The sequence below is a fragment of the Ipomoea nil genome, unplaced genomic scaffold (genome assembly GCF_001879475.1).
Source record: "Ipomoea nil cultivar Tokyo-kokei standard unplaced genomic scaffold, Asagao_1.1 scaffold2014, whole genome shotgun sequence".
Lineage (NCBI taxonomy): Eukaryota > Viridiplantae > Streptophyta > Magnoliopsida > Solanales > Convolvulaceae > Ipomoea > Ipomoea nil.
In genome coordinates, this window is record NW_017618442.1 from 826125 (window position 1) to 846300 (window position 20176).

The window sequence follows — 20176 nt, forward strand, 5'->3', positions numbered from 1 at the left end:
GTTTTATTTATTATCAATTGTTAAACTATTTTTTAATTATAATTTAAAAATTTATCATTATTGTTGTTGTTGTAACTACATTAGTTTAATTATCAATACAACGACAGCAACTCAACATTAAAATATAAATTTAAAAAACAAAACAAAAAAGAATAACTAAGTCCATTGAACAATACCGTTAATTTTTATTTAATATGGCAGGATTTGTTGATTGATCTAACAATATCTTTGATAGGCTAGTTGGCAGGTCTAACAACATTAATAATTTTCAACCATGTAATTTAAGTTTAAAATTCTATTGAGTAGTTCTGTTGGTTTAAATTAACTTTTTAAAGAATTATGTAAGAAAATGAGTTGTTTTGTGAGAAAAGTTAGAGATAACTAAATAAGGTTATATTAATCTTGTTAGAGATAAAGTTATATTAATTCAATAAGATGATACAAAATTCTACTCCAAGCAGTTTCAAATTTCAGTTGATTGGTTTGAATAAGCTAAGTCAAACAACCATTCCGTTTTAACTTGACTAAGTCAATAAGACAAAGTTGGTGAAGTCAACCATTTTCTACACTACCCTATATCAGTTTACAGCACCACTAACTACTGTAGTATAAAAATTAAAAACTAACAACACGGCAATCAAATTGACATTAAAATTAAAATTCTATAATGGCAAAAGTGAAAACACGTAATACAAAAAGTATGCACGGTTGGTGCGCATATGGAACCACAGTGAAGTCCATTGTGAGCCTACATCAACTAAAACTGTTCAATAATAACAATGCAACACAAAAGTCCGTCACTATGAACCTACATGAACTGTTCAGTAATATCAATGCAACTTCCAAGGATGCTCCTTCCGTTTACAAAGAAAAGAGAGAAACAAAAAACCATCAAAGATAAAGAATACAGAAAGCATAACAAGATAACAAGATCTTTTCTACAATATATATATAGAGAAAATGAGCATCATGGCCAAAAACCTCATTCTGGGTTCAAATATATCATTTTGTCCATAACATCGTCCTGCTTAAAGCGCATCCTAAGACACACTGAACAACACAATTGGTTTGCTTCTGAGATCCATATATGCTACTGGGCTGGGGCAGCTACCCCACTGCTTCCTAATCCCATCTTCTTACCCAGCAATGCAAGCTGCTCAACAAACTCACCTCCTGTAAGAATTTCTGTGGTTCCATATATGATATGCTTGGGTGGCTGCTGCCGATGTGCAAGATCTTGCAAGCTACCATATTCTACATAATTTCCACCTCCAATCATAAACACAATAGCTTCTCTAAATGGCCCTTTCAAATGGCTGCTACTTGATCCAGCGCTTGACTTGGGAGCACGGGGATCCAAAATAAGGTAAGGATCAACTTCAGGGTTTGGCTTCCCCTCCATTAGTGCTTCAACAATTCTAGACAAAGCTAATTGGTGATCACTGGCTAATAGGTTTTTCACACCAGCAGTTACAGCACCGATTGACTGCCCATATAGCTTTTCTGCCCAATCAACAATGTTTCCCCTACTGGCTGAACTTGCCGAAGCTAAAGAAACATTTAATGATTTCATCTTCTTTACATACTGAAATGCACTTGTATCTACCTCAGACTCTCTAAGAGCAGCTTCAACCATTTCAACTTCAGATTGAGGGATGTTTTCACTTGAAATAAGATAGATGATAGCAAACCGGAGCTTATCCACCTTTGTCCCTTTTCCTTTTAGCACTCCAAGGATCTCACTGCGGTCAATGCCACCTCTGACCATCAAATCATCCTCTTTTTTAGCATATGTATCTAGAGACCTCTCCTTGATTTCTCCCAACAATGCGGTTGCAATATTAGTGTGCTTGTCAATAACCTGTTTTCTTTCAGTCAGCTCAGGGAGGGAATTAACAGCATTCATCAAATGCTTTGTATTGCCAATCAAATCTGTTCCATCAAACTCGGCCCCATCATTACCTCCTGTTCGCCTATTTACCTCCTCAACATCCTTCTTATATTTATTCAACTGGTTCTCAATCTCTAAAGCCACCTCTGGAAATTCCAATGACCCATTTGCCATCCAGAATGGATCAGATCTGTCCAACTCAAAAGATTTCATCCCACTCTTCTCCCCTTGCACACTTAACCTGTTCAATCTCAACCCAAGAACATCATGAACAAGGGGTCTATACCTAAAGTCATGCTGAATAGCAACCGGCAACTCAAAATTCCTATCAAATAAACACAGAACAGGCCTCTGAAATGAGCTAGCGAAATTCCCACCTTCAGAGAATAAGTTGTTTTTTGCCAATAAATGGTCCCGCAGTCGCTGATCCAACAATGATGCCACCATCTCAGCTGGTCCACCACGGGGGCACCTGATGATTGGTACCACAGAAAGCGTAGCCAAAACACAAAATAAACCACTCACAACCTTTTCAATAATCTCCTCAATCTCTTTATCTCCAGCTGATGGATCATTCAACTGAACATAGCAATTCTTGTTGGCAAGTGAAAATAAATTATCTTCAAGGGTCACAAACTCCAAGTACTGATCATGCACTTTTGAGATCCTCTGAATTGAGTCTGAACTGATAGTACCTGGGGAAAATAAAATCATATACATTCACCAAAGTAAGGAATAAAATCATATAATCATTCGAGATTTCTTCAGCACCTAAACTAAGCTCAAGCATTTGAATCCAATCTTCTTTCAAAATCAAAATAAAACAAAGGCCAAAGCAAAAGAATATGGTGACCTGCAGTCAATTTCTAAGGTGTATTAACAGAATGAGGCATGGCTGTGATCAATTCCGAGCTAATATTACTACAGCAGGTAATAGATCTTGAAACGAAATCAAATCACCAATTCAAAACCTATGCTACTAATCGAGAAATAAGAAAAACGGAAGGTATTAATGGAATTGGTACCTGAGGCCAGATCCTCCAGCAAGGGTCTAGGAATGGAAGAAGAGAAATTGAGATGAAAGGAGTCGTAGAGAGACTTGGAGGCGTCGGAAACGATTCGCTGGACGTTGGAGTGGGTTGGCTGGACAAAGTAGACGGCAGGAACGTCGTGGACGGGTTTGCGATCCTTGTCGATGAGGAAGTAGAGGGTGACGCCGTGCTTGCGGAGGTCCTTTACATGGATGAGCGGCGACAATATGTCCTGGCAGAAGCGGTCGTAGATGAGGATCTTATACACCTCCTCGTTCGCCGTCCCTCCGGCATTCACCGGCTGATTTAGATTCAACATCCGCGTTATGCACTCTACCATCCAAGATCCCGTAAAAATGCAAGGATCAGTCAGATTCAAAACTCAATTTACACATCCACATAGAAAGAGATCGATCCGGAAGGAAAAGGTAGAAGTGGATTACCAGTTTGTTTTTGACGAAGATTGAGTGCCATTGTAGTAGTAGTAGTAGTAGTAGTAGTAGTAGTGCTGCTGCTGATAGTGAGGTGTCGGAGGCGAGAAGAACGATCAGAGGAGAGGTTTCCCTTGGCGGAGAGTCGGAATACCCAAATGAAATCTAAGCAGTTAAGCTACGGCCAAGGTGAAGCAGTTGACATTGTACCTTGTGCGTTTGTAGTTGTACCACTTCATTTTATTTTATTTTTTATTTTTTATTTTTTGTTTTGACTTGTCGGTTTTGATACGACATCGTTTAAAGGATATTCTATGAAACTCGATCTCCAACTCCCCTTCCGGACACCAAGAATTCGAATGCAAGAACTGTAACCACAAAACGATAATGGAGAAGACGGCGATTCTGAAAGAGTGGTTTGACCGGGTTGACTCGGACAAAACCGGAAACATCACTGCAATCCAACTTAAGGTCGTTTCCTTTCCAGCTTATTTGTCTACGGAGTATTTATTTATTTATTTATTTCGTCTTTTCCTCTACTTACTACTACAGAAATGTAAATCAATGTGTAGTGTGCTTGTTTTTTCACTGATGAATTATGTGATCAGAGTGTGTTCGCCATTGGAAATTTAGAATTCCCTATCTCCGTTGTGGAGCAGATGATCAGAATGTACGACTTTGACAGGAATGGAACCATGAGTTTTGATGGTAGGGATACTTCTCTTTTGTTTATTGCCTCTGTTGGACCCATCTGCTTCTGCTAAGCATTTTGGAGTTGTTTACATAATCTGATTGAAATTTCCTCTAAAACACTCAAAACCGTATCTATCTCTGTGTGTATATCTTTGAAAAACAAATAGCTTACTAGTTAAGTAATCATAATTCTTAGTATGGATAATTTTCATGGTGAAGGAAGCAAAAGAAAAAGGAAATGATATGTAGGAACTAGGAAGGAACCAAAGGAAATCGAAAAAGATATCAAATTGCACAAGATTTTACTTATTTGAGATTCTCTAATTGTTTTACTACATTAACTTTTATCCTTAATATGTTTGATGATCAAATTGATGTCATAAATGGAAATAGTTATACCAAAGTGTGTTGGATCAAATACATGAGCTTACTTTTGATGCAACTCCTTTCTTTTTCCTCTATCCTTTTATCCATTTTTTATTGCTAAGTTTTTCACTTTTTCCTCAAATTTTTCTCTTCAGAGTTTGCTGAGCTCAATAAGTTTCTTCAGAAGGTCAGTTTTTTCCCTTATTTTTGAAATTTTATTTTTAGATGCCTATCTCTTGCTGTAACACTGGATACAGTGCTTGTCTTGTGAGCTTGCAGTGCACTTCGACTCCCTTGGGTTGTGGCCTTATTATCAAATACTGTTTTAACTGCTCTACTGTTTCTGTTTGTTGCAATGAATTCTTACTGCTTTCTTTTGCAGATTCAAAATGTATTCTCAGGCTTGGAAAGGTGAGTATCTCGTTAACTGAAATCCTTGCACACAGTTTAAATTTATTGGAAATTGCAAGATATATGCTTTTGTTCTTTGTATCTCAGGGGTCGTGGATTTCTTATGCCAGACGATGTATATGAGGTAAGGTTTATACCATCTTTCAAACTTTTGTCCTTTGAAGAGAACTTCACACCTCTTATAATTGATCAAAAGCCCATTTTGTTCTCCACATTTAATTGAAGGTTCTTTACTTGCTTTGATAATTCAAAATTCCATGTATTTATAACTGTAATTCTGATTCCTACACAACTTATGATTTGCATGGGTTTCTAATTTGCACACACATATTTTGTATCCAGGCATTGACTAGAATTGGGTTTTCCCTTGACTCCCCAGCATTCTACACAGTCTGTGAGGTATTTCATGTTAAATTTTTAATAATCAAGATTGCTTGAGATAAAGTAGGCACCATACCCTTTTTCCTGAGTCATTTCCGACAAATGGTATTTGCAATCTTAATTGTTACGCATCCAGAATATGAAATTACTTGTGGTGCTCCCCTATTTTATGATGTGTATCCATTTAGGGGGTGTTTGGTTCAAGTCATATAAGATAACTAAGGTAATGTGAGCATAGTTATGTTATATAACTTTGTTTGTTTCAAGTTACAAGATAACCCACAGTAATGTAACTTTACTGCCGCATCAGATATTGAGGATATGTTAAGGTAATTTGATTACCCTCTCCACCTTAGGTATTGTAAGATTATGTTGGTTATGTGGTATGATTTTCCATCTTTGCCCTTTAAAACAAATGGATATACATACACACATTTGTGTGTGTGTTTATTTATTTATTTGTATATAAATATATACATATATTAAGGGCATTAAAGTAAAATGCTCTTAACATAAAAGATTACTCTCAAGTAAATAGATTAATATTACATTTCTCAATCTTAAGTAAACACAAATTGGCACATTCCTAGTAATATGCACAAGGTAATGTTTTAGAAGAAAATCTTATAACCTAGGATAATCAAATGTTCCAAGAACCAAACACCCCCTTTGAAGAATTTATTGCTCTTGGTCTTCTATCTCCAAAAGGATGCTGCAAATGGTGAATATTTGTGAGGATTTTTACATCTAACCCCTTGAATGTTTTCATGCTTGGTCTAGTGGCTAAATGCTCAGTGGTTGATCATTAGATCCTCAAGACTGGGAAAAACCTCAGAAAGTAATTTCATGGTGGCATACATCTCCCTTCCTAAATCCCCCATGATTCAGAAGCCTTGAGCACTAGTTGCTTATGCTGGGCTCTACAGTCACCAACAAAGTTGTGATTTTCTTTTTCTTGGCTAATAATGTAGTCACAAAGGAAATATTGAAGATATAGTACTAAAAATTGTTTTGTTAATTATTTTGAGGATGATCTCGACTAATGTGGTCTTAATGGGTTCAGAGTTTTGACAAAGCAAAGAATGGGAAATTCAAGCTTGATGATTTCATATCTCTTTGTATCTTTGTACAGTCTGCACGGTGAGTGACCAATGTAGACCGTGCTCTTGTTGCGTGGATGGCATTAGTATGTTATGTAGCTAAGATTCCACATTTATAGTTATCTGACTTGTTCGGGTAAACTAAAGTTTTTTTTTTTTTTTTTGTTTTTTTTTTTTTGGGTTTTTAGGAACCTGTTTAACTCATTCGATACAAGTAAACAAGGCAGGATCAGTCTTGATTTCAATCAATTTTGTTATTGTAGTGAGTTTCTACCTCACTCATTCTCTCTAATTGGCAATTGCTATGCTGTTTTAATGCCTTGTGGCACCTCACCTGAATTACCAACTAAATCTTATTTGTTTTCCTGTATTTTATAGCTGCCAATTGCAGAATATGAAATCAGCATCTCCTATGTGATATTGGGCTGCAAGCCAGAGTCTGAATAATTATGGATTGGAAGGAGGATGGTGTGGTGTTAATGTGTTATCATGTCTGCCTTGAGCTGTGAATATTCTTTCTGCTCTATAGTGCTGAAACCCATTCTTTTTATCTATACTGTCTGTACTAGACTAGATGTCTGATACCCACCCTTTATCGTAAAAGTGTAGTAGTCTTAATGGTTTATTGTAACGATTTTTTTTTTTTTTTTTTTTTTTTTAAATAATGGTGTATTGTAACGATTGATTTCCTTTGAGTTTGATATTTACTTCCCAACAGATGCATATATCGGCATATATGCAATAGTAAACAAATCTATGATTTTTGCTCAAATAAAAAATTGAATTGAACCAATTTGTTTGGGTCAGTTTAAATCGTTTTTAAAAAAAAAAAAAAAAAAAAAAAAAAAAAGCCTTTCTATGTATTGGTATTGTTTGGTTTTAATTTGAATACAAAGTACTAAGCAATTAAGTTCTAATTAGATAAAGCATAAAACTCTATTAAACCTTACAGCACTATGTAAAAGACCATAATGAGGAACTAGTCTAGTGGTTATGAAGTTAAGTGAAGTTTTAGACCAACTTGATCAATTTGGTTAGATTGCCCCCAAAATTGTCACAATTTCTAACAGCCAATAATCAATTGTCATCATTTTTGAATTTTGTCACAATTTCTAACAACCAATAATCAATTGTCATCATTTCTGAATTGTATTACTAATTTGTTGTTAGCAGATTATTCGGTTGGGTGTAGATGCAATCATTTAAAATTTAATTCCTTGACATTCTAAATTACGGTGTTAGGTTGGAGGGAATTACAATTTCCTCCATTCGAGGAATTGAAATTCATAAATCCCCCATGAAAATTCCAATTCGGTGGAAGCTTGAAAAAGGAAAAACAGGAAAATAACTAAATTGTCTTTGATTGTTATTATTATTATTACAGAATAATATTTTAGTCTTTATATCACTTCTTTCATTCTCATTCTCAATAATTCTATTCTTCACTATCAAATAATGTAATTTGAATTACTACTTTATTTCCACCTTATTCTTTTTTCACCGAATTACAATTCTTTTCCTCCCTACCAAAAGCCTCGTAAAGTCTCCTGGGAGATGAGAAACTATGTTGTAATTTGGGTAGAGTAGATGGGAGGTAATTGCAATTTGTAACAAGTAGTGGGATATGAAGGCCAAAATGGAAGTTGGAATTAACCGAACTGGGGAAACTATGGGCTCTGATTTCAGTTGCTGCTGCTGCTGCTTCCTTCCTCTCCTCCGGTAAGACAGACGCAAAGGAGAAAGAATAAACAAAACAAGGTTCCATTTTTTCTGCTCGCACTCTCTCCTACTTCTTTGCTTTCTGTGCTGCGATATTCTCAGGTCACTACACTTTTCCCTTTTCCCTTTTCCATTTCTCTACTCAGCCCTAAGCCAATAATCGATCACGCAATCCAATCCTATAATTCATATACATATATGCATTCCGTGGATACCTGTATACATCAAAACTATTCACAAATGTAATTATTGCTACCGTTAGCAAGTCCTCTCATTGCTAATTTGCTGTTTTTTTTTTTTTTTTTTTTTTTTTTTTTTTTTTTCTATTGCACTGATTTTATTTGCTATCCCGACCGTTGCTTGATTTTACAGAATTAAAGGGAGATTTTGTAATTATCCGAAGTCAGATTTTTGGATGTTTGATGGGCTTGATTCATTCAAAGCTTTTTATTTTGTGTATTGTGCCCAATTGGGTTTGGATTCTGTAGGATGAGGAGTTTTTGCATCTCTAGGCCTAGCTATCTTCTCGGTTACTTGTATTTATTTATTGAGCTGATAATTATCTGTAATAATTATTTGGGTTATTGTGACTTTGAATTGTAGATATACATATATGAAGACTTTCTCCTCTTTGATCACTTACAAATGAAAATGATATATATACCTAACATTAAATTGGTCTGCCAGGGTTAGCTTCTTTTTGATGAAATATGACTATAAATTGGGAGCTTAAGTTCTTCAAGTTTCATGCATCTGTAGATTTTGAATATCATATTTTATGCTATAGGTAGAACCTTAGAGATTGCATACACTTTCTTTTATTTGATAGAGTTGCGATTTGTCCCCTATCTTCTCATAGTCTAGTTGTCAAAGGATTTGGGGTTAGTACTCTTTGGCTCCATGGCCCCTTCTCCTTTATATTTCTTGGTTGTGATGAATAAAAATCACCCAGCACCGTCTTTGGAGGGGTTAGTTAAGACACAGTGACACAACACAAGTTTAAAATAAGATAGCAAATTACCTAACTCATAAAAATCACTAATCTTTTACAATATTGACATCCTCCAGAAGTTTAATTTTGATGCAAGAAAATTATTAGTCTTTACACGTAACAGCTTTTTGTCAGTTAAATATTTATTATGCAAACAACTTCTTTCCAGAAAACACAGATGGCTTCAAGCCTAAAGTAGCCTCAGATTATGAATTATTGACATAAAATAAATTCTCATACCAATTCATAGGTTCTGAGGGATAATTAGGAGTTTCATGTATGGTTAGAGTTTATTTTATTGTTGTATTCTGACATTTTGATCTCATGTTCTGAGTAGCAATTACTGTAGAGTTTGCCTAATATGCATTTTGTGTTGAAAAATGCAGATGGCCTAAATAATGCATGTCTCATGCAACTGTTAAGATTCTTCCTTTGCATGTCACAACTTGTATTTCTTTTTCCATGGATACTGTTTGTTGAGCTATACTATAGGGTAGTGCATATCAAGGTTGGATTTAGTTGAATGTTTCATTTTTCCAGATGGGTCAACAAACAGCTGATTCTAAAGTTGGAGATTATGGGGCAAATACTGAAAGTAGTGTGCCCAATTCTGACAAACAACCATCAGATCTTGTAGCTGCTAAAAGCATTCCACAGTGTGAAAATTTAGCCCCTAAATCTATTATAAGTACAGCATCTCAAAAGAATAATGGCCCCGCCGGTGAAGCTTCTAAAATTTGTGGTTCTAAAAGATCCAACCCAGATTGCCCTGTAAACTCTCTTCAAAGCCAATGCCCTACAAGCAATTCTGGAAATGGGCATCTTGTATATGTCAGGAGAAGACCCGATGCTGAATTAGGTAAAAGTACAACTTCCGAGGATCAACATTGTGTTTCTGATCGCCTTGGAGGAAGGTAATCCACACATTAGTTATTGTCTTTATCAATTATGATTCACTTATTATCTATTTCTGCTTGGTTACTTCCATATAGATTCCTAGTAGAAATTAAAGTAGAAACCTTATTTAAGGACATCTTTATCTTGATCATCTAATACAAGCAATTCTGGAATATGTCAGAAGAAGACCCCCCGATGCTGAATTAGATAAAAGTACAACTTCTGAGGATCAACGTGAGCAGAAAAGATTTGGCGAACAGGATGAAAAAGTCCAACAAGAAGTTCAGATTAAGGAATCTAGCAATTGTTTACCCAAAGTTTTAGAAATTCCAAAGGCTTCCTTGGTATGCTACTTGCCTATGAAACCTTCAGCGGGTTCTTCTACCGAGAAGTGCAAGAACAATTATCCATTATCTAATTTAAGTAATCTCCATACCACTTCTACGAATCATCTGTTGGATACTCCAAAGAGAGCAAAACTTAAAGAGTGGGAAGAGCGATATTGCCGATTGCAGAATTTGTTGAATAGTTTGGAGCAATCAAAGCAAGAGGATTACATCCAGAGTATGTCCTCTAACATCATATATATCCAGAGGCTTCTTAATGTTTTCAGTAATTTTTTCTAATTCAATATTATTTGTTGAGCAGTGCTTAGATCACTCTCTTCAGTTGAGCTTAGTAAACATGCTGTTGAACTGGAGAAGAGGTCAATACAGCTTGCCTTGGAGGAAGGTAATCCTCATGTTTCTTTTTTTTTTTTTTTTTTTATTTTTATCATTCACCTATTATCTATTTCTGATCGGTTACTTGCATGCATTTAGGTCCCTAGTAGAAAGTAGAAACCAGAATTAAGGGCATCTTTATCTTGATCATCTAATAAGATGGAAATGAAGTTAAGGATGTGAGTGGTGTATTTAATATAATGTAAATTAAAATAAATGATGACATATAAGTAGTGATGTAGTTGTCGAGTGGTGTCAAATTGTTACACAAAGGGTAACATGAAATTTTTTTTACCAAGCAAGCCTCTCTTTCCTGCTCGCTCATAGAAAGAAGAAGTTGTTGATTTTATTTGGAAAATCTGTTTTAATTTGTGGTAGAAGGTAGGCAAAATGATATATGTTGTAGTGGCATTACACTGATTTGTTACGTTACGTTATGTTGTTGAATGTGGATGGGTCAGCAAAAGAAATGCGATGGGTCAAAGTGTTGGATGTACTGGGGAAGGATTGGAATTCCAGAGCATGCTAGCAAGGGTGAGGGTGGAGTTGAAGAGGCAGGCAGATGAGAGAAGATGTAGGAAATATATAATATAATATACATAGCAAGTGTATTGAAGCAAAGTTTGTATAGTGTAGTATTATTCATTGCTTTGAAGTCAAACTAACAGTGAAAAGTAAATAATAATGTTGTGAAGATGAGAATTGCGCTGTAGCTTTATGTGGCTTGCTGCAAAGCTGATTGATTAATTTGTTTAACTTCAATTCCAGGAACACTTCACTCCAATTTGTAACATATACTATACTATACCGTTGTAACATACATGATATGGTGTAGTGAAGTGAATTGTAGGCGTTGGCCATTTTAATTTGTTGTTAATCTATTATTATTCTTATTATTATGTTTTTTTACTACTTATACTGGCGTGAAGAGGGAGAGAAAGGGAGAATTGAAGCTAGCACAAGTAATTAGTAAGAAGAAAGAGTAAATATAATGCATGGATGCATGCATGTAAGATAAGAAATGAAGAAAAAAGAGGAAAGAAGAGGAGGAAATTAGTGTTGAGATGAGTTTCCCAGAATATAGCTGGGTTTGTTAATAAAGCGGAAGTAGTGGAGATAGAGGGTAACTAAGTGGGGTGGGATGGGATATGTGTGTAACTACTAACTAATATGCATAATGCATGCATGCCACCACAAGCTAATTAAGCCATTATTTTTATTATTATATATATACATGCCCCCGCGGATCGGATCGGATCGGATGTGGCTGCCTTCCATCTCCAATCTCCAATCTCCAATCTCCATTTAATTTGCTCCATCTTCTCCGCCCAATTTCTTCCATTTTCTCTTTTAATTTGTCCTTGGAGTTAGGAACTATATATAATAATAATATATAGATAGAGATGTGCAACTGAAAGAAACTACCCATCCCACTTTTTATTATTATTTTAAATTTTAAAAATCCAATAACTGCTCCTGGATTAGACTATATAGTTGGCGCTACACCATTTCATACAACTTTTGGTAATTCAATTCAATTCCTCCCTTCAATATACTATACCATGAACGCCAACACCAATGATACTCGTAACTTCATTCTGCCACTGCCACCACCACCACCACCGGCGGGATCAAGCGGCGCTAGCGATGCTACGGCTACTTTCCAGCAGCGGCATATGGTAGGAGGCGTCCTCAAGCCTCAGTGTTACCCCAAGAAAGTAAGAAGAAAGAGTAGTAAAGTAAAGCACATGGACATGGACCCCCTTGGCGGTGGCACTACAAGCAGCAAGCAGCCCAAATATCCAAAGAAGCCGCCGCTGACGCCGCCAGACCCGGATGCACCAAAGATCGCGAGGCCGTGTAGCGAGTGCGGTAAGAAGTTCTGGTCATGGAAGGCCCTGTTTGGGCACATGCGCTGCCACCCGGAGCGGCAGTGGCGCGGCATTAATCCTCCACCAAATTTCAGGCGACCTTCTCCTTCTCCTTCTCCATCACACTGCGGCTACGATCAGAGTAGTTTCAGTACATGGCCTCCTCATCATGATGATAATGATGATGAATGTGGGGTATCATCGCCCCCGCCCCCGTCCCCATCCCCATCCGGTGGTTACTATTATTATTATTATTCAGAAAAGATGGGAGGAGGAGGAATGACGGAGGAAGATCACGAGGTTGCCGCATGCTTGTTACTGTTGGCCAATAATGCTGTGCCTGTGGATCATCAGCTTAAGCCGCAACAGGAGGCGATTGGGGTAGGTTTTGGCATTAGCTGCTGCAGTAACAGTGATGGAGGAGGAAGAGGAACAATAAGAGAAGAAGATGATGATGAGATGATGATTAACATACATAATCATCATCATCATCAACGTCACACTTGTAGCATCTGTTCCAGAGTTTTCTCCAGTGGTAGAGCCTTGGGTGGACACAAGAGGTTCCACTGCAGCAGCAGGGATAGAGGAGGAGGAGGAGGAGGCAATAATCACAATATCCTCTGCTCTTCTTCTTCTACCAATAACTATTTGGACTTCAACTTGAACTTGGTCCCAACAACAACACCTGCTCCCGCTCCCCAGGATCGTTCTTCTTCTGCTTCCCCCCTCCCCACTTTGGATTTAAGCTTGGGACTTTGATTTACTTTTAACAACTAAACTAAATGCATACCCCCCTCTAAATGCACACCCCCCCTCCCCTCTGTAAGTACTAAGTAGGACTATATATATATATAGTTTAGTCATTAATGTGTGTACTCTAATCTTAGCCTGCCTGGCCTTCATATTATTATTCAAGTTGTTGGACATGTATTTATAAATAGTATACAAGCATTTGCTCAATTTATATATATATGATTTCACTTGCGTTACTTACCTGGAACTTTATTCATTATTGCTCCTCCATCTTCTCCAAACGATTTTTTTTTTTTTTTTTTTTCGTTTAAAAAAAAATAAAAAATTGTTTCATTCTCATCAAACTTGCTACACACACTATAGTACAATTCTTGTGTTTTTTGGTGAAGAAAATGTTTTTACATGCTATGCTGCTAAGTATCCCACCAAAAAACTAGGAATCTATCACAAATAATTGGAGGAAAGGAATCAAGAGTATTTGAATTAGCAGCCAGCACCCATTAAACCAAAATACATTTTTCAATAGTTTCAAGACTTGATGATGCGCCTGCACTTGCTGGACAGACCACAGTATGTATAGCTCACCTATTTCACACTCAAAATTATTGCAGCTGCTGCTTTAACACTCTTTCAATCAAATGAAAATTGACTCAGTAACTTTAAGCTTCAACCAACACCAATTATCCTTTTGGGCTAGAAAACTAGATATATATCCCTTGACCCCACCCATTAAGTACCCGCTTCAAGCTTCTCATGGCGATTGCACTGCCATCATCTCTGTACAGATAAGGCACAGTGTTAAGATTGCATTAAATGAATTGAAGGAGCCAGTGATACACACAAGTCAAGTGCTTAATAGAAGGTGCACCACATCACATATGGACCCATTTCTACTTAACTTTTGCACTATACTGTTTTGAAATAATAGAATGCAACAATCATTCAAACTTAAAACCAAAGATAACAGAAAGAGGACCATACCTGTGCACAATTTTCTGCCACTCAGCTGTTCCATACTTATTTTGTTTCTCATGATTTAACTCCATATAATTTTGGTACGCCTTGCTTCCCACCTTACCTGTGGAAACCATCTCCAGCATATGATCAGCAAGTTCATCAGATTCACGCTTATTTCCCATGTTACGTAACCCATCAATAACTGGCATAAATGATGCAGGATCAAACCCATATCCAGAACCCATCATCCTCTTCAAAACATCACGAGCACTTTCCAAATTATCGCCCTTGCACAGTTTGTCAATAAGATCTCTGTAAAGGAAGCCACCCACGTCAAAACATCTATCTAAAGCACCTTCAAATAATAACTTAGCCTCCATGATTTCTCCTCCAGCAAGCAACTCATTAAACATTATTCTATAAAGAGTTTCTCTGTGGCCACAGATACTTAGGGAAATTTCAAACAACTCTTGTGCTGGTCTGAACTCTCCAATCCTGCAGTATGTTTTAATTAATAATTCAAAGGTATACGTATTAGGTAGTGTTCCTTTCTGCAGCATTTCTTCTAAAAGAACAGTGGCTTCTTCACTTCTTCCTTCTTCACATAGACATTGAATCATAATATTGTAGGTGTAAACATTTGGAAAAATCCCTCTCTCTCTCATTTCATCCATCAGGCCAGACATTTCAAATATTTGTTTTTTGGATCCCAACACAAGGATCAGAGAGTTGTAAGTTTGCAAGCTCTTCTTGCAGCCCTTTTTCTCCATGTCCTTTAGAACCTGAAATGCAGAAGCTATTTTACCCCTGTTACACAAGTGATGCAAAATAGTATTGTAAACAATTGAATCAGGAAACAATTTTCTTTCCATCATCTCAACAAATTTCTTCTTGGCTTCACCTAGTCTCCCATCCTTGCATAAGGAATTGATAATGGTTGAATAAGTGATCAAATCAGGCAAGCACTTCTTCCGATCATTACCCCCATCCACTAAGCCAAGAAATAAATTTCCTAAATTGCCAAGGGCAGCACTTCCATGAGTCCACATTTCCCCAATAATTTCAACTGCTTTGTCCACCTTTCCAGTTTTAGAAATACCATCAATCATGATGTTACAACTCACACTATCCAAAGGGTAACCCCTTTCATTCATCTTTTGCAGCAACTTCTCTGCTTCTGATACCTTACCTTCTTTCCACAGACTATGCAACAGAGTATTACAGGTGTAAGTATTAGGAGCACAACCACTGTTCATCATGTCATTCAGGATATTGTTTGCCTCAATGACTTTACCTTTTATGCAGTAGGCATGGAGTAGAGTAGTGTAAGTGACTGTGTCTGGGGAGATTCCAGTAAATTTCAATAAACCCATCAACAATCCAGCATCACCAAGCATTCCATTCTTGCAGAGACCATCTATCACAATGTTATATGAATATATACTTGGTTCTATTCCTTTGTCCACCATTTCTGTTAAAAGAGATTGAGCCTCCAACATCTTTGCGTTCCTCATTAGCCCTAATAGCCAAATATTATAACTCCTCACATCAGAGAAAAAACCAAGTTTCTTCATTGACTCAACCAAGGATTTTGCTTCCTCCAACATTCCTTCCTTGCAAAATCCTTCCAACATCACATTAAATGTTATAATATTGGGCCTTGGCAACCCATACTCCTCATCTACTTGCATATCCCTGAAAATCCTTGAAGCCTCCGGAACCTTCCCTAAGTCACAAAGAGCTGAAATCCTTGAATTGAAGGTTACGATATCAGGAACAAGCCCATCCTCCTCTCTCATCCTCTGCACTAGTCTCTCAGCTTCTTTTACTTTACCTTCCTTACAAAACGTGGAAATCAAAGTATTGTATACAATCATATTAGGACAAAGACCCATCTTCTTCATTAACTCCAAAACTTCCAAACCTTCACAAGCAATTCCGGATAAACAATACCCTCGGATCAAAATGCCAAAAGTATATTCATTAGGCTCACATCCTCTGTCACTCATTTTGTCAAACAACTTGCGAGCATCCTGTAAGCGACCAGAATCACAGAGACCAGAGATCAGAAGGTTGAAAGTGTAAGTCTCTGGAGAAACCCCGGCAAAAATCAAATCTTTATACAACCAAGACGCAGAATTTTGACGGTCCTGCTTAAGAGAAGTTTGGATGAGCAAATTGTAAAGTGAAACCAATGGGGGTCGATCGGGGAAGAGCGTGCGGATAGACTGGAAGAGAGAAAAGGCGTGGTCGATGTGACCGGACTTGGCTACGATTTTGACGACGGTAAATAAAGTAGGAAGCGAGGCGTGTGGGGGTTGGGAGAGGAGGAAGTGATGGAGAGCGCGGAGTTGGGGGAACATATTGGCGCGAATGAGGATGCGGGTGATGGGAGGGATTGATTGGAAAGGGGGAGGAGTGGGAGCAGAGAGAGAGCGCTTGAAGAGTAGCCATGCTAGTTTGGGGTTGTTTGAATTCTTGATGAGAGCCTTAGTGAGCGTTTTGACTTGATCCATAAATCAATCCATTCTTGATACCTGTATTTGTATTCAGTAGTTGAGAATTGCGAGTGACCTCAGACTCTGAAGTCGAGAGATGAAATTCATGGAAATATACTTCATAATTGCAGATTTTATAGAGTCAAAACCAAAATGCCTGCTTGCTTGCTGCCAAACCATGAAATTAAGACATTATTAAGTACGTCTTGCCATTTCTCAGTTTTTTGAAAAGCAAATTCATTAATCATAATTAGGAGGTTTACAACAAAGTTCAATGGAATGATACAATCGTTATACCTTACACCACGGCGCGCGTAGCACTGTGCGTCGCGCGCCTCCCAAAACGACGTCGTTTTAGGAGGCGCGGTAGGAAGTTGCTGTGATTATGTGTATTTGTTCACACAATTATGTGTATTTGTTCATACAGCTATGTACATTTTTTATACAATTATGTACATTCTTTTTATACAATTATGTACATCCGAATCAGAAAATTTGTGTGTATTATGTTAAGAGTTGATGTGTATTATGTTAAAAGTTTATGTTTATTATGTATTATGTTAGATTATATGTATTATCTTTTAAAAATAGTATGTATATTTTGTTATATAACTATGTACATTCATGTATACAATTATGTGTATTCTAGTATAACATTATGTACATTTTTTAACAACGGGTTTTTTTTTTAAAGAAAAAATTACTGCCATTCACTGGGGCGGGAAATTTCAAAAAAAAAAAAAAAAAAAATTTAAAACGACGTCGTTTTGCATCTGGGCGCACAGTGCAACGCGCGCCGTGGTGTAAGATATAAATTGCCGGAATGATAAGTCATTCCTAGAGCTGTCAAAAAGGGCCCAACCCGAACACGGGCTGGGTTGGAGGATTTCTAGCCCGTCCCGTTTCCAACCCGGCCCGTGTAACCCGTGGGGGATACGGGTTGGCCCGTGGGTTACACGGGCCGGCCCGTATAACCTGTACCACCCCACCACCAAATGTGTTGGATTTCTAGCCCGTCCCGTTTCCAACCCGGCCCGTGTAACCCGTGGGGGATATGGGTTGGCCCATGGGTGGCAATTTATATCCTACACCACGGCGCGCGTTGCACTATGCTCCCAGATGCAAAACGACGTCGTTTTATTTATTTTTTTAAAAATTTTCCGCCCCAGTGAATGACAGTAGTTTTTTCTTTAAAAAAAAACCGCTGTTCAAGAATGTACATAATGTTATACTAGAATACACATAATTGTATACATGAATGTACATAATTATATAACAAAATATACATACTCTTTTTAAAAGATAATACACATAATCTAACATAAATACATAATAAACATAAACTTTTAACATAATACACATCAACTATTAACATAATACACACAAATTTTCTGATTCGGATTTACATAATCTATATATATATATAAATAAAATCCTCCTAGCCAAGTTTTTCCCCCAAAACTTAAGGGTATTTGTGTAATATCCAAATTTAATTAATTAAAGAAATTATATATAAGATTTTAAGGGATATTCCATGTGCAAATTAAGTAAATTAAAGAAATTATATATACGATTAAGGGATATTCCATGTGCAGATTAAGTAATAATATATATTAGGTTAGAAATTATATACAAGATTAAGAGATATCAAGTATTAAGTAATAATATATATTAGGTGTGTGAATAATATATATTAGGTAATTGGTAAAGTAAAGTATTAAGACATTTACGTGTATACATACACTAGTATTTGCACCCGTGCGTTGCACGGAATGAATTTGTTATAATATTTTAAAAATATTTAGATCGATATGCAATTGTATAAATTATAACATCGAATATTATATAATATAATTGAAGAATTGAGTTGCACCGATTATGTTTCCTGATGTTATCAATACTTGAATTCGAGTAAATAATTGCCCAATTAATAGTTAACTTGTAGATATACGCATTCGGTGCTACAACTTTAGAGATTTTATATATCAGTGTTTAGAATTTGTATTTATTGGACTAATTAGCTCGTTGTCTAGCAACTCAGTTATAGAAATTATTTATACGGAAGATATATTTTCTATGTAGATATATAGCAATTTTGTCATCTTTGTATATAAAAAACCATAATATCAATAACTTGAATTATACATTATTGAAAATCTCTTTGTAGACAGCATTGGTAGTAGTAACGGAATTTTATCCATCCTCGTCTAGAGTTGAAACCATCAGACCATCAGGATGGATGACTCGGAAAAAATTCACATACAATTAACCGTGATTAAAGACGAATTTTTTTAGTAATAACTCAACGTGAGTTAGTGTTTGACCCTGACTTTTGTTGATAGTCATGGCATATGCGAGCATCAACGTGAATTGTTTTCGTTAGAACTTGAATGACAATCTCGTATCAGAAGGGCGAAAGACATTTTAATTGAAGATTTTACTTTTATTAATAGTATAAATATAGATTGGTGTAAATAATAATTAATAAATTATTATTTTCTTATAAAATTACATATAATTTCAAATGAATTTTCTCATTTATTACGCAGAATTTGTTTCCATTATTCTCACAATTATAATGGTTTAATTATTCTCAGCATTTGATAACCATCATCCATTTTTAAGTACACATTGACTTCAATGTGTGATAAAAATTCATTAGATATTAGTTAGTTTTCATATAAAATTTTGTTACCAATTAAGCTTTATTATATTTTTTTTTTACCAATTAATTAATATTCATATTCATTTGGGCGGGAATGTTGAAGATGATAATTTTACTTTTATTAATAGTATAAATTGATGTAAATAATAATTAATAAATTATTATTTGTTTATAAAATTACGCAGAATTTCAAACGAATTTTCTCATTTGTTACGTAGAATTTGTATCCATTATTTTTATAATTATAATAATTTAATTATTCTTATAATTTGGTAACCATTTTTCATTTTTATATATGATGGTTTTAGGGTTTTCGGGCCCAAGGAGGTCCAACACAACCTTTGGCTGGTGGGTGCACCTTTCAGTAAAATGTATGCCTATCTCGGAGATAATGCGAGTACTCGGAACCTTTTTGGTATTCTCCCCCTCTGGGTGTTCAATCGTCTGTCCTTTTACAAGAATGGAGGAGCCTTTATATAGCGGCTCCTCCTCTACCGACTTGAAGGCCCTTAATGGCCGACTTCAAGGCTAATCAAGATATGGAGCCGTTGGACGCCATTACTTGGTCGACCAACGGCTCTTCCAGGCTTGTAACAGCCTGACCGAGTCCCGCTTTCAATGCCCTAACGGCTTCCTTTTAAACGAGCCTCTTCAATGCTCTCAACGGCTCCTTGAACCGAGTCTTCCCCTGGGCTTGGGCCTCAGTCGACTCCTCGTCTCGGCCTAAGCTCCCACTGGGCTCCTCTTTAGTAGCTCTGAACCGGGCCCCGTGCTTGGGCCTGGGCCGGCTCCCGGACTC

General features: G+C 36.6%; 5 protein-coding genes across 9 annotated transcripts; 3 read left to right on the forward strand and 2 right to left on the reverse strand.

Moving 5' to 3' along the window:
* Positions 1-668: 668 nt before the first annotated feature.
* Positions 669-3532, reverse strand: LOC109147579 (SEC1 family transport protein SLY1). Its single transcript, XM_019295188.1, has 3 exons — positions 3366-3532; positions 2917-3255; positions 669-2586 (listed from the first exon to the last, which is right to left on the reverse strand). Exons 1-3 carry the CDS (start codon positions 3394-3396, stop codon positions 1091-1093), a joined length of 1866 nt encoding a protein of 621 aa, XP_019150733.1. The 5' UTR covers positions 3397-3532; the 3' UTR covers positions 669-1090.
* On the reverse strand, positions 2523-16877 carry LOC109147578 (pentatricopeptide repeat-containing protein At2g17140). Of its 2 annotated transcripts, XM_019295186.1 has the most exons (4): positions 14239-16877; positions 13929-14034; positions 4490-4491; positions 2523-2536 (listed from the first exon to the last, which is right to left on the reverse strand). In XM_019295186.1, the coding sequence occupies exons 1-2, from the start codon at positions 16728-16730 to the stop codon at positions 13959-13961; spliced, it is 2568 nt and encodes an 855-aa protein (XP_019150731.1). In that variant the 5' UTR covers positions 16731-16877; the 3' UTR covers positions 2523-2536; positions 4490-4491; positions 13929-13958. The 2 variants fall into 2 exon arrangements, with proteins under 2 accessions (XP_019150731.1, XP_019150732.1); XM_019295187.1 differs by lacking the exons at positions 2523-2536; positions 4490-4491 and having other exon boundaries at positions 13568-14034.
* On the forward strand, positions 3717-7097 carry LOC109147582 (sorcin-like). Of its 2 annotated transcripts, XR_002048685.1 has the most exons (10): positions 3717-3824; positions 3962-4061; positions 4568-4599; positions 4795-4823; positions 4911-4947; positions 5166-5222; positions 6268-6344; positions 6493-6566; positions 6683-6924; positions 6972-7097. XR_002048685.1 is itself a non-coding variant. In XM_019295192.1 (9 exons), the coding sequence occupies exons 1-9, from the start codon at positions 3741-3743 to the stop codon at positions 6700-6702; spliced, it is 510 nt and encodes a 169-aa protein (XP_019150737.1). In that variant the 5' UTR covers positions 3717-3740; the 3' UTR covers positions 6703-6950. The 2 variants fall into 2 exon arrangements, 1 of the variants encoding a protein (XP_019150737.1); XM_019295192.1 differs by lacking the exon at positions 6972-7097 and having other exon boundaries at positions 6683-6950.
* Positions 7941-11501, forward strand: LOC109147580. 3 transcript variants are annotated; one of them, XM_019295191.1, is made up of 5 exons: positions 7941-8125; positions 9555-9928; positions 10096-10475; positions 10560-10643; positions 11095-11501. In XM_019295191.1, the coding sequence occupies exons 2-5, from the start codon at positions 9555-9557 to the stop codon at positions 11160-11162; spliced, it is 906 nt and encodes a 301-aa protein (XP_019150736.1). In that variant the 5' UTR covers positions 7941-8125; the 3' UTR covers positions 11163-11501. The 3 variants fall into 3 exon arrangements, with proteins under 3 accessions (XP_019150736.1, XP_019150734.1, XP_019150735.1); XM_019295189.1 differs by having other exon boundaries at positions 7942-8125; positions 10093-10475; XM_019295190.1 differs by having other exon boundaries at positions 7949-8062; positions 10093-10475.
* Positions 12196-13263, forward strand: LOC109147546 (zinc finger protein ZAT3-like). The gene is made up of 2 exons (XM_019295147.1): positions 12196-12699; positions 12859-13263. The coding sequence occupies exons 1-2, from the start codon at positions 12196-12198 to the stop codon at positions 13261-13263; spliced, it is 909 nt and encodes a 302-aa protein (XP_019150692.1).
* Positions 16878-20176: the final 3299 nt, after the last annotated feature.

What these genes read in the sequence shown, in the direction of transcription:
- LOC109147579 (XM_019295188.1), bottom strand. Translation starts at nt 3,396, where the DNA reads ATGGCACTCAATCTTCGTCAAAAACAAACTG. An exon ending in TCTTCGTCAAAAACAAACTG is followed by an intron (nt 3,256 to 3,365) that starts GTAATCCACTTC and finishes CTTGGATGGTAG; the next exon opens with AGTGCATAACGCGGATGTTG. An exon ending in GCTGGAGGATCTGGCCTCAG is followed by an intron (nt 2,587 to 2,916) that starts GTACCAATTCCA and finishes TATTTTCCCCAG; the next exon opens with GTACTATCAGTTCAGACTCA.
- LOC109147582 (XM_019295192.1), top strand. Translation starts at nt 3,741, where the DNA reads ATGGAGAAGACGGCGATTCTGAAAGAGTGGTTTGACCGGGTTGACTCG. An exon ending in TGGAACCATGAGTTTTGATG is followed by an intron (nt 4,062 to 4,567) that starts GTAGGGATACTT and finishes TTTTCTCTTCAG; the next exon opens with AGTTTGCTGAGCTCAATAAG. An exon ending in TCAATAAGTTTCTTCAGAAG is followed by an intron (nt 4,600 to 4,794) that starts GTCAGTTTTTTC and finishes TTTCTTTTGCAG; the next exon opens with ATTCAAAATGTATTCTCAGG.
- LOC109147580 (XM_019295189.1), top strand. Translation starts at nt 9,555, where the DNA reads ATGGGTCAACAAACAGCTGATTCTAAAGTTGGAGATTATGGGGCAAAT. An exon ending in TCTGATCGCCTTGGAGGAAG is followed by an intron (nt 9,929 to 10,092) that starts GTAATCCACACA and finishes GGAATATGTCAG; the next exon opens with AAGAAGACCCCCCGATGCTG. An exon ending in GCAAGAGGATTACATCCAGA is followed by an intron (nt 10,476 to 10,559) that starts GTATGTCCTCTA and finishes TTTGTTGAGCAG; the next exon opens with TGCTTAGATCACTCTCTTCA.
- LOC109147546 (XM_019295147.1), top strand. Translation starts at nt 12,196, where the DNA reads ATGAACGCCAACACCAATGATACTCGTAACTTCATTCTGCCACTGCCA. An exon ending in ATAATGATGATGAATGTGGG is followed by an intron (nt 12,700 to 12,858) that starts GTATCATCGCCC and finishes GTGGATCATCAG; the next exon opens with CTTAAGCCGCAACAGGAGGC.
- LOC109147578 (XM_019295186.1), bottom strand. Translation starts at nt 16,730, where the DNA reads ATGGATCAAGTCAAAACGCTCACTAAGGCTCTCATCAAGAATTCAAAC. An exon ending in TGGCAGAAAATTGTGCACAG is followed by an intron (nt 14,035 to 14,238) that starts GTATGGTCCTCT and finishes TTATCTGTACAG; the next exon opens with AGATGATGGCAGTGCAATCG.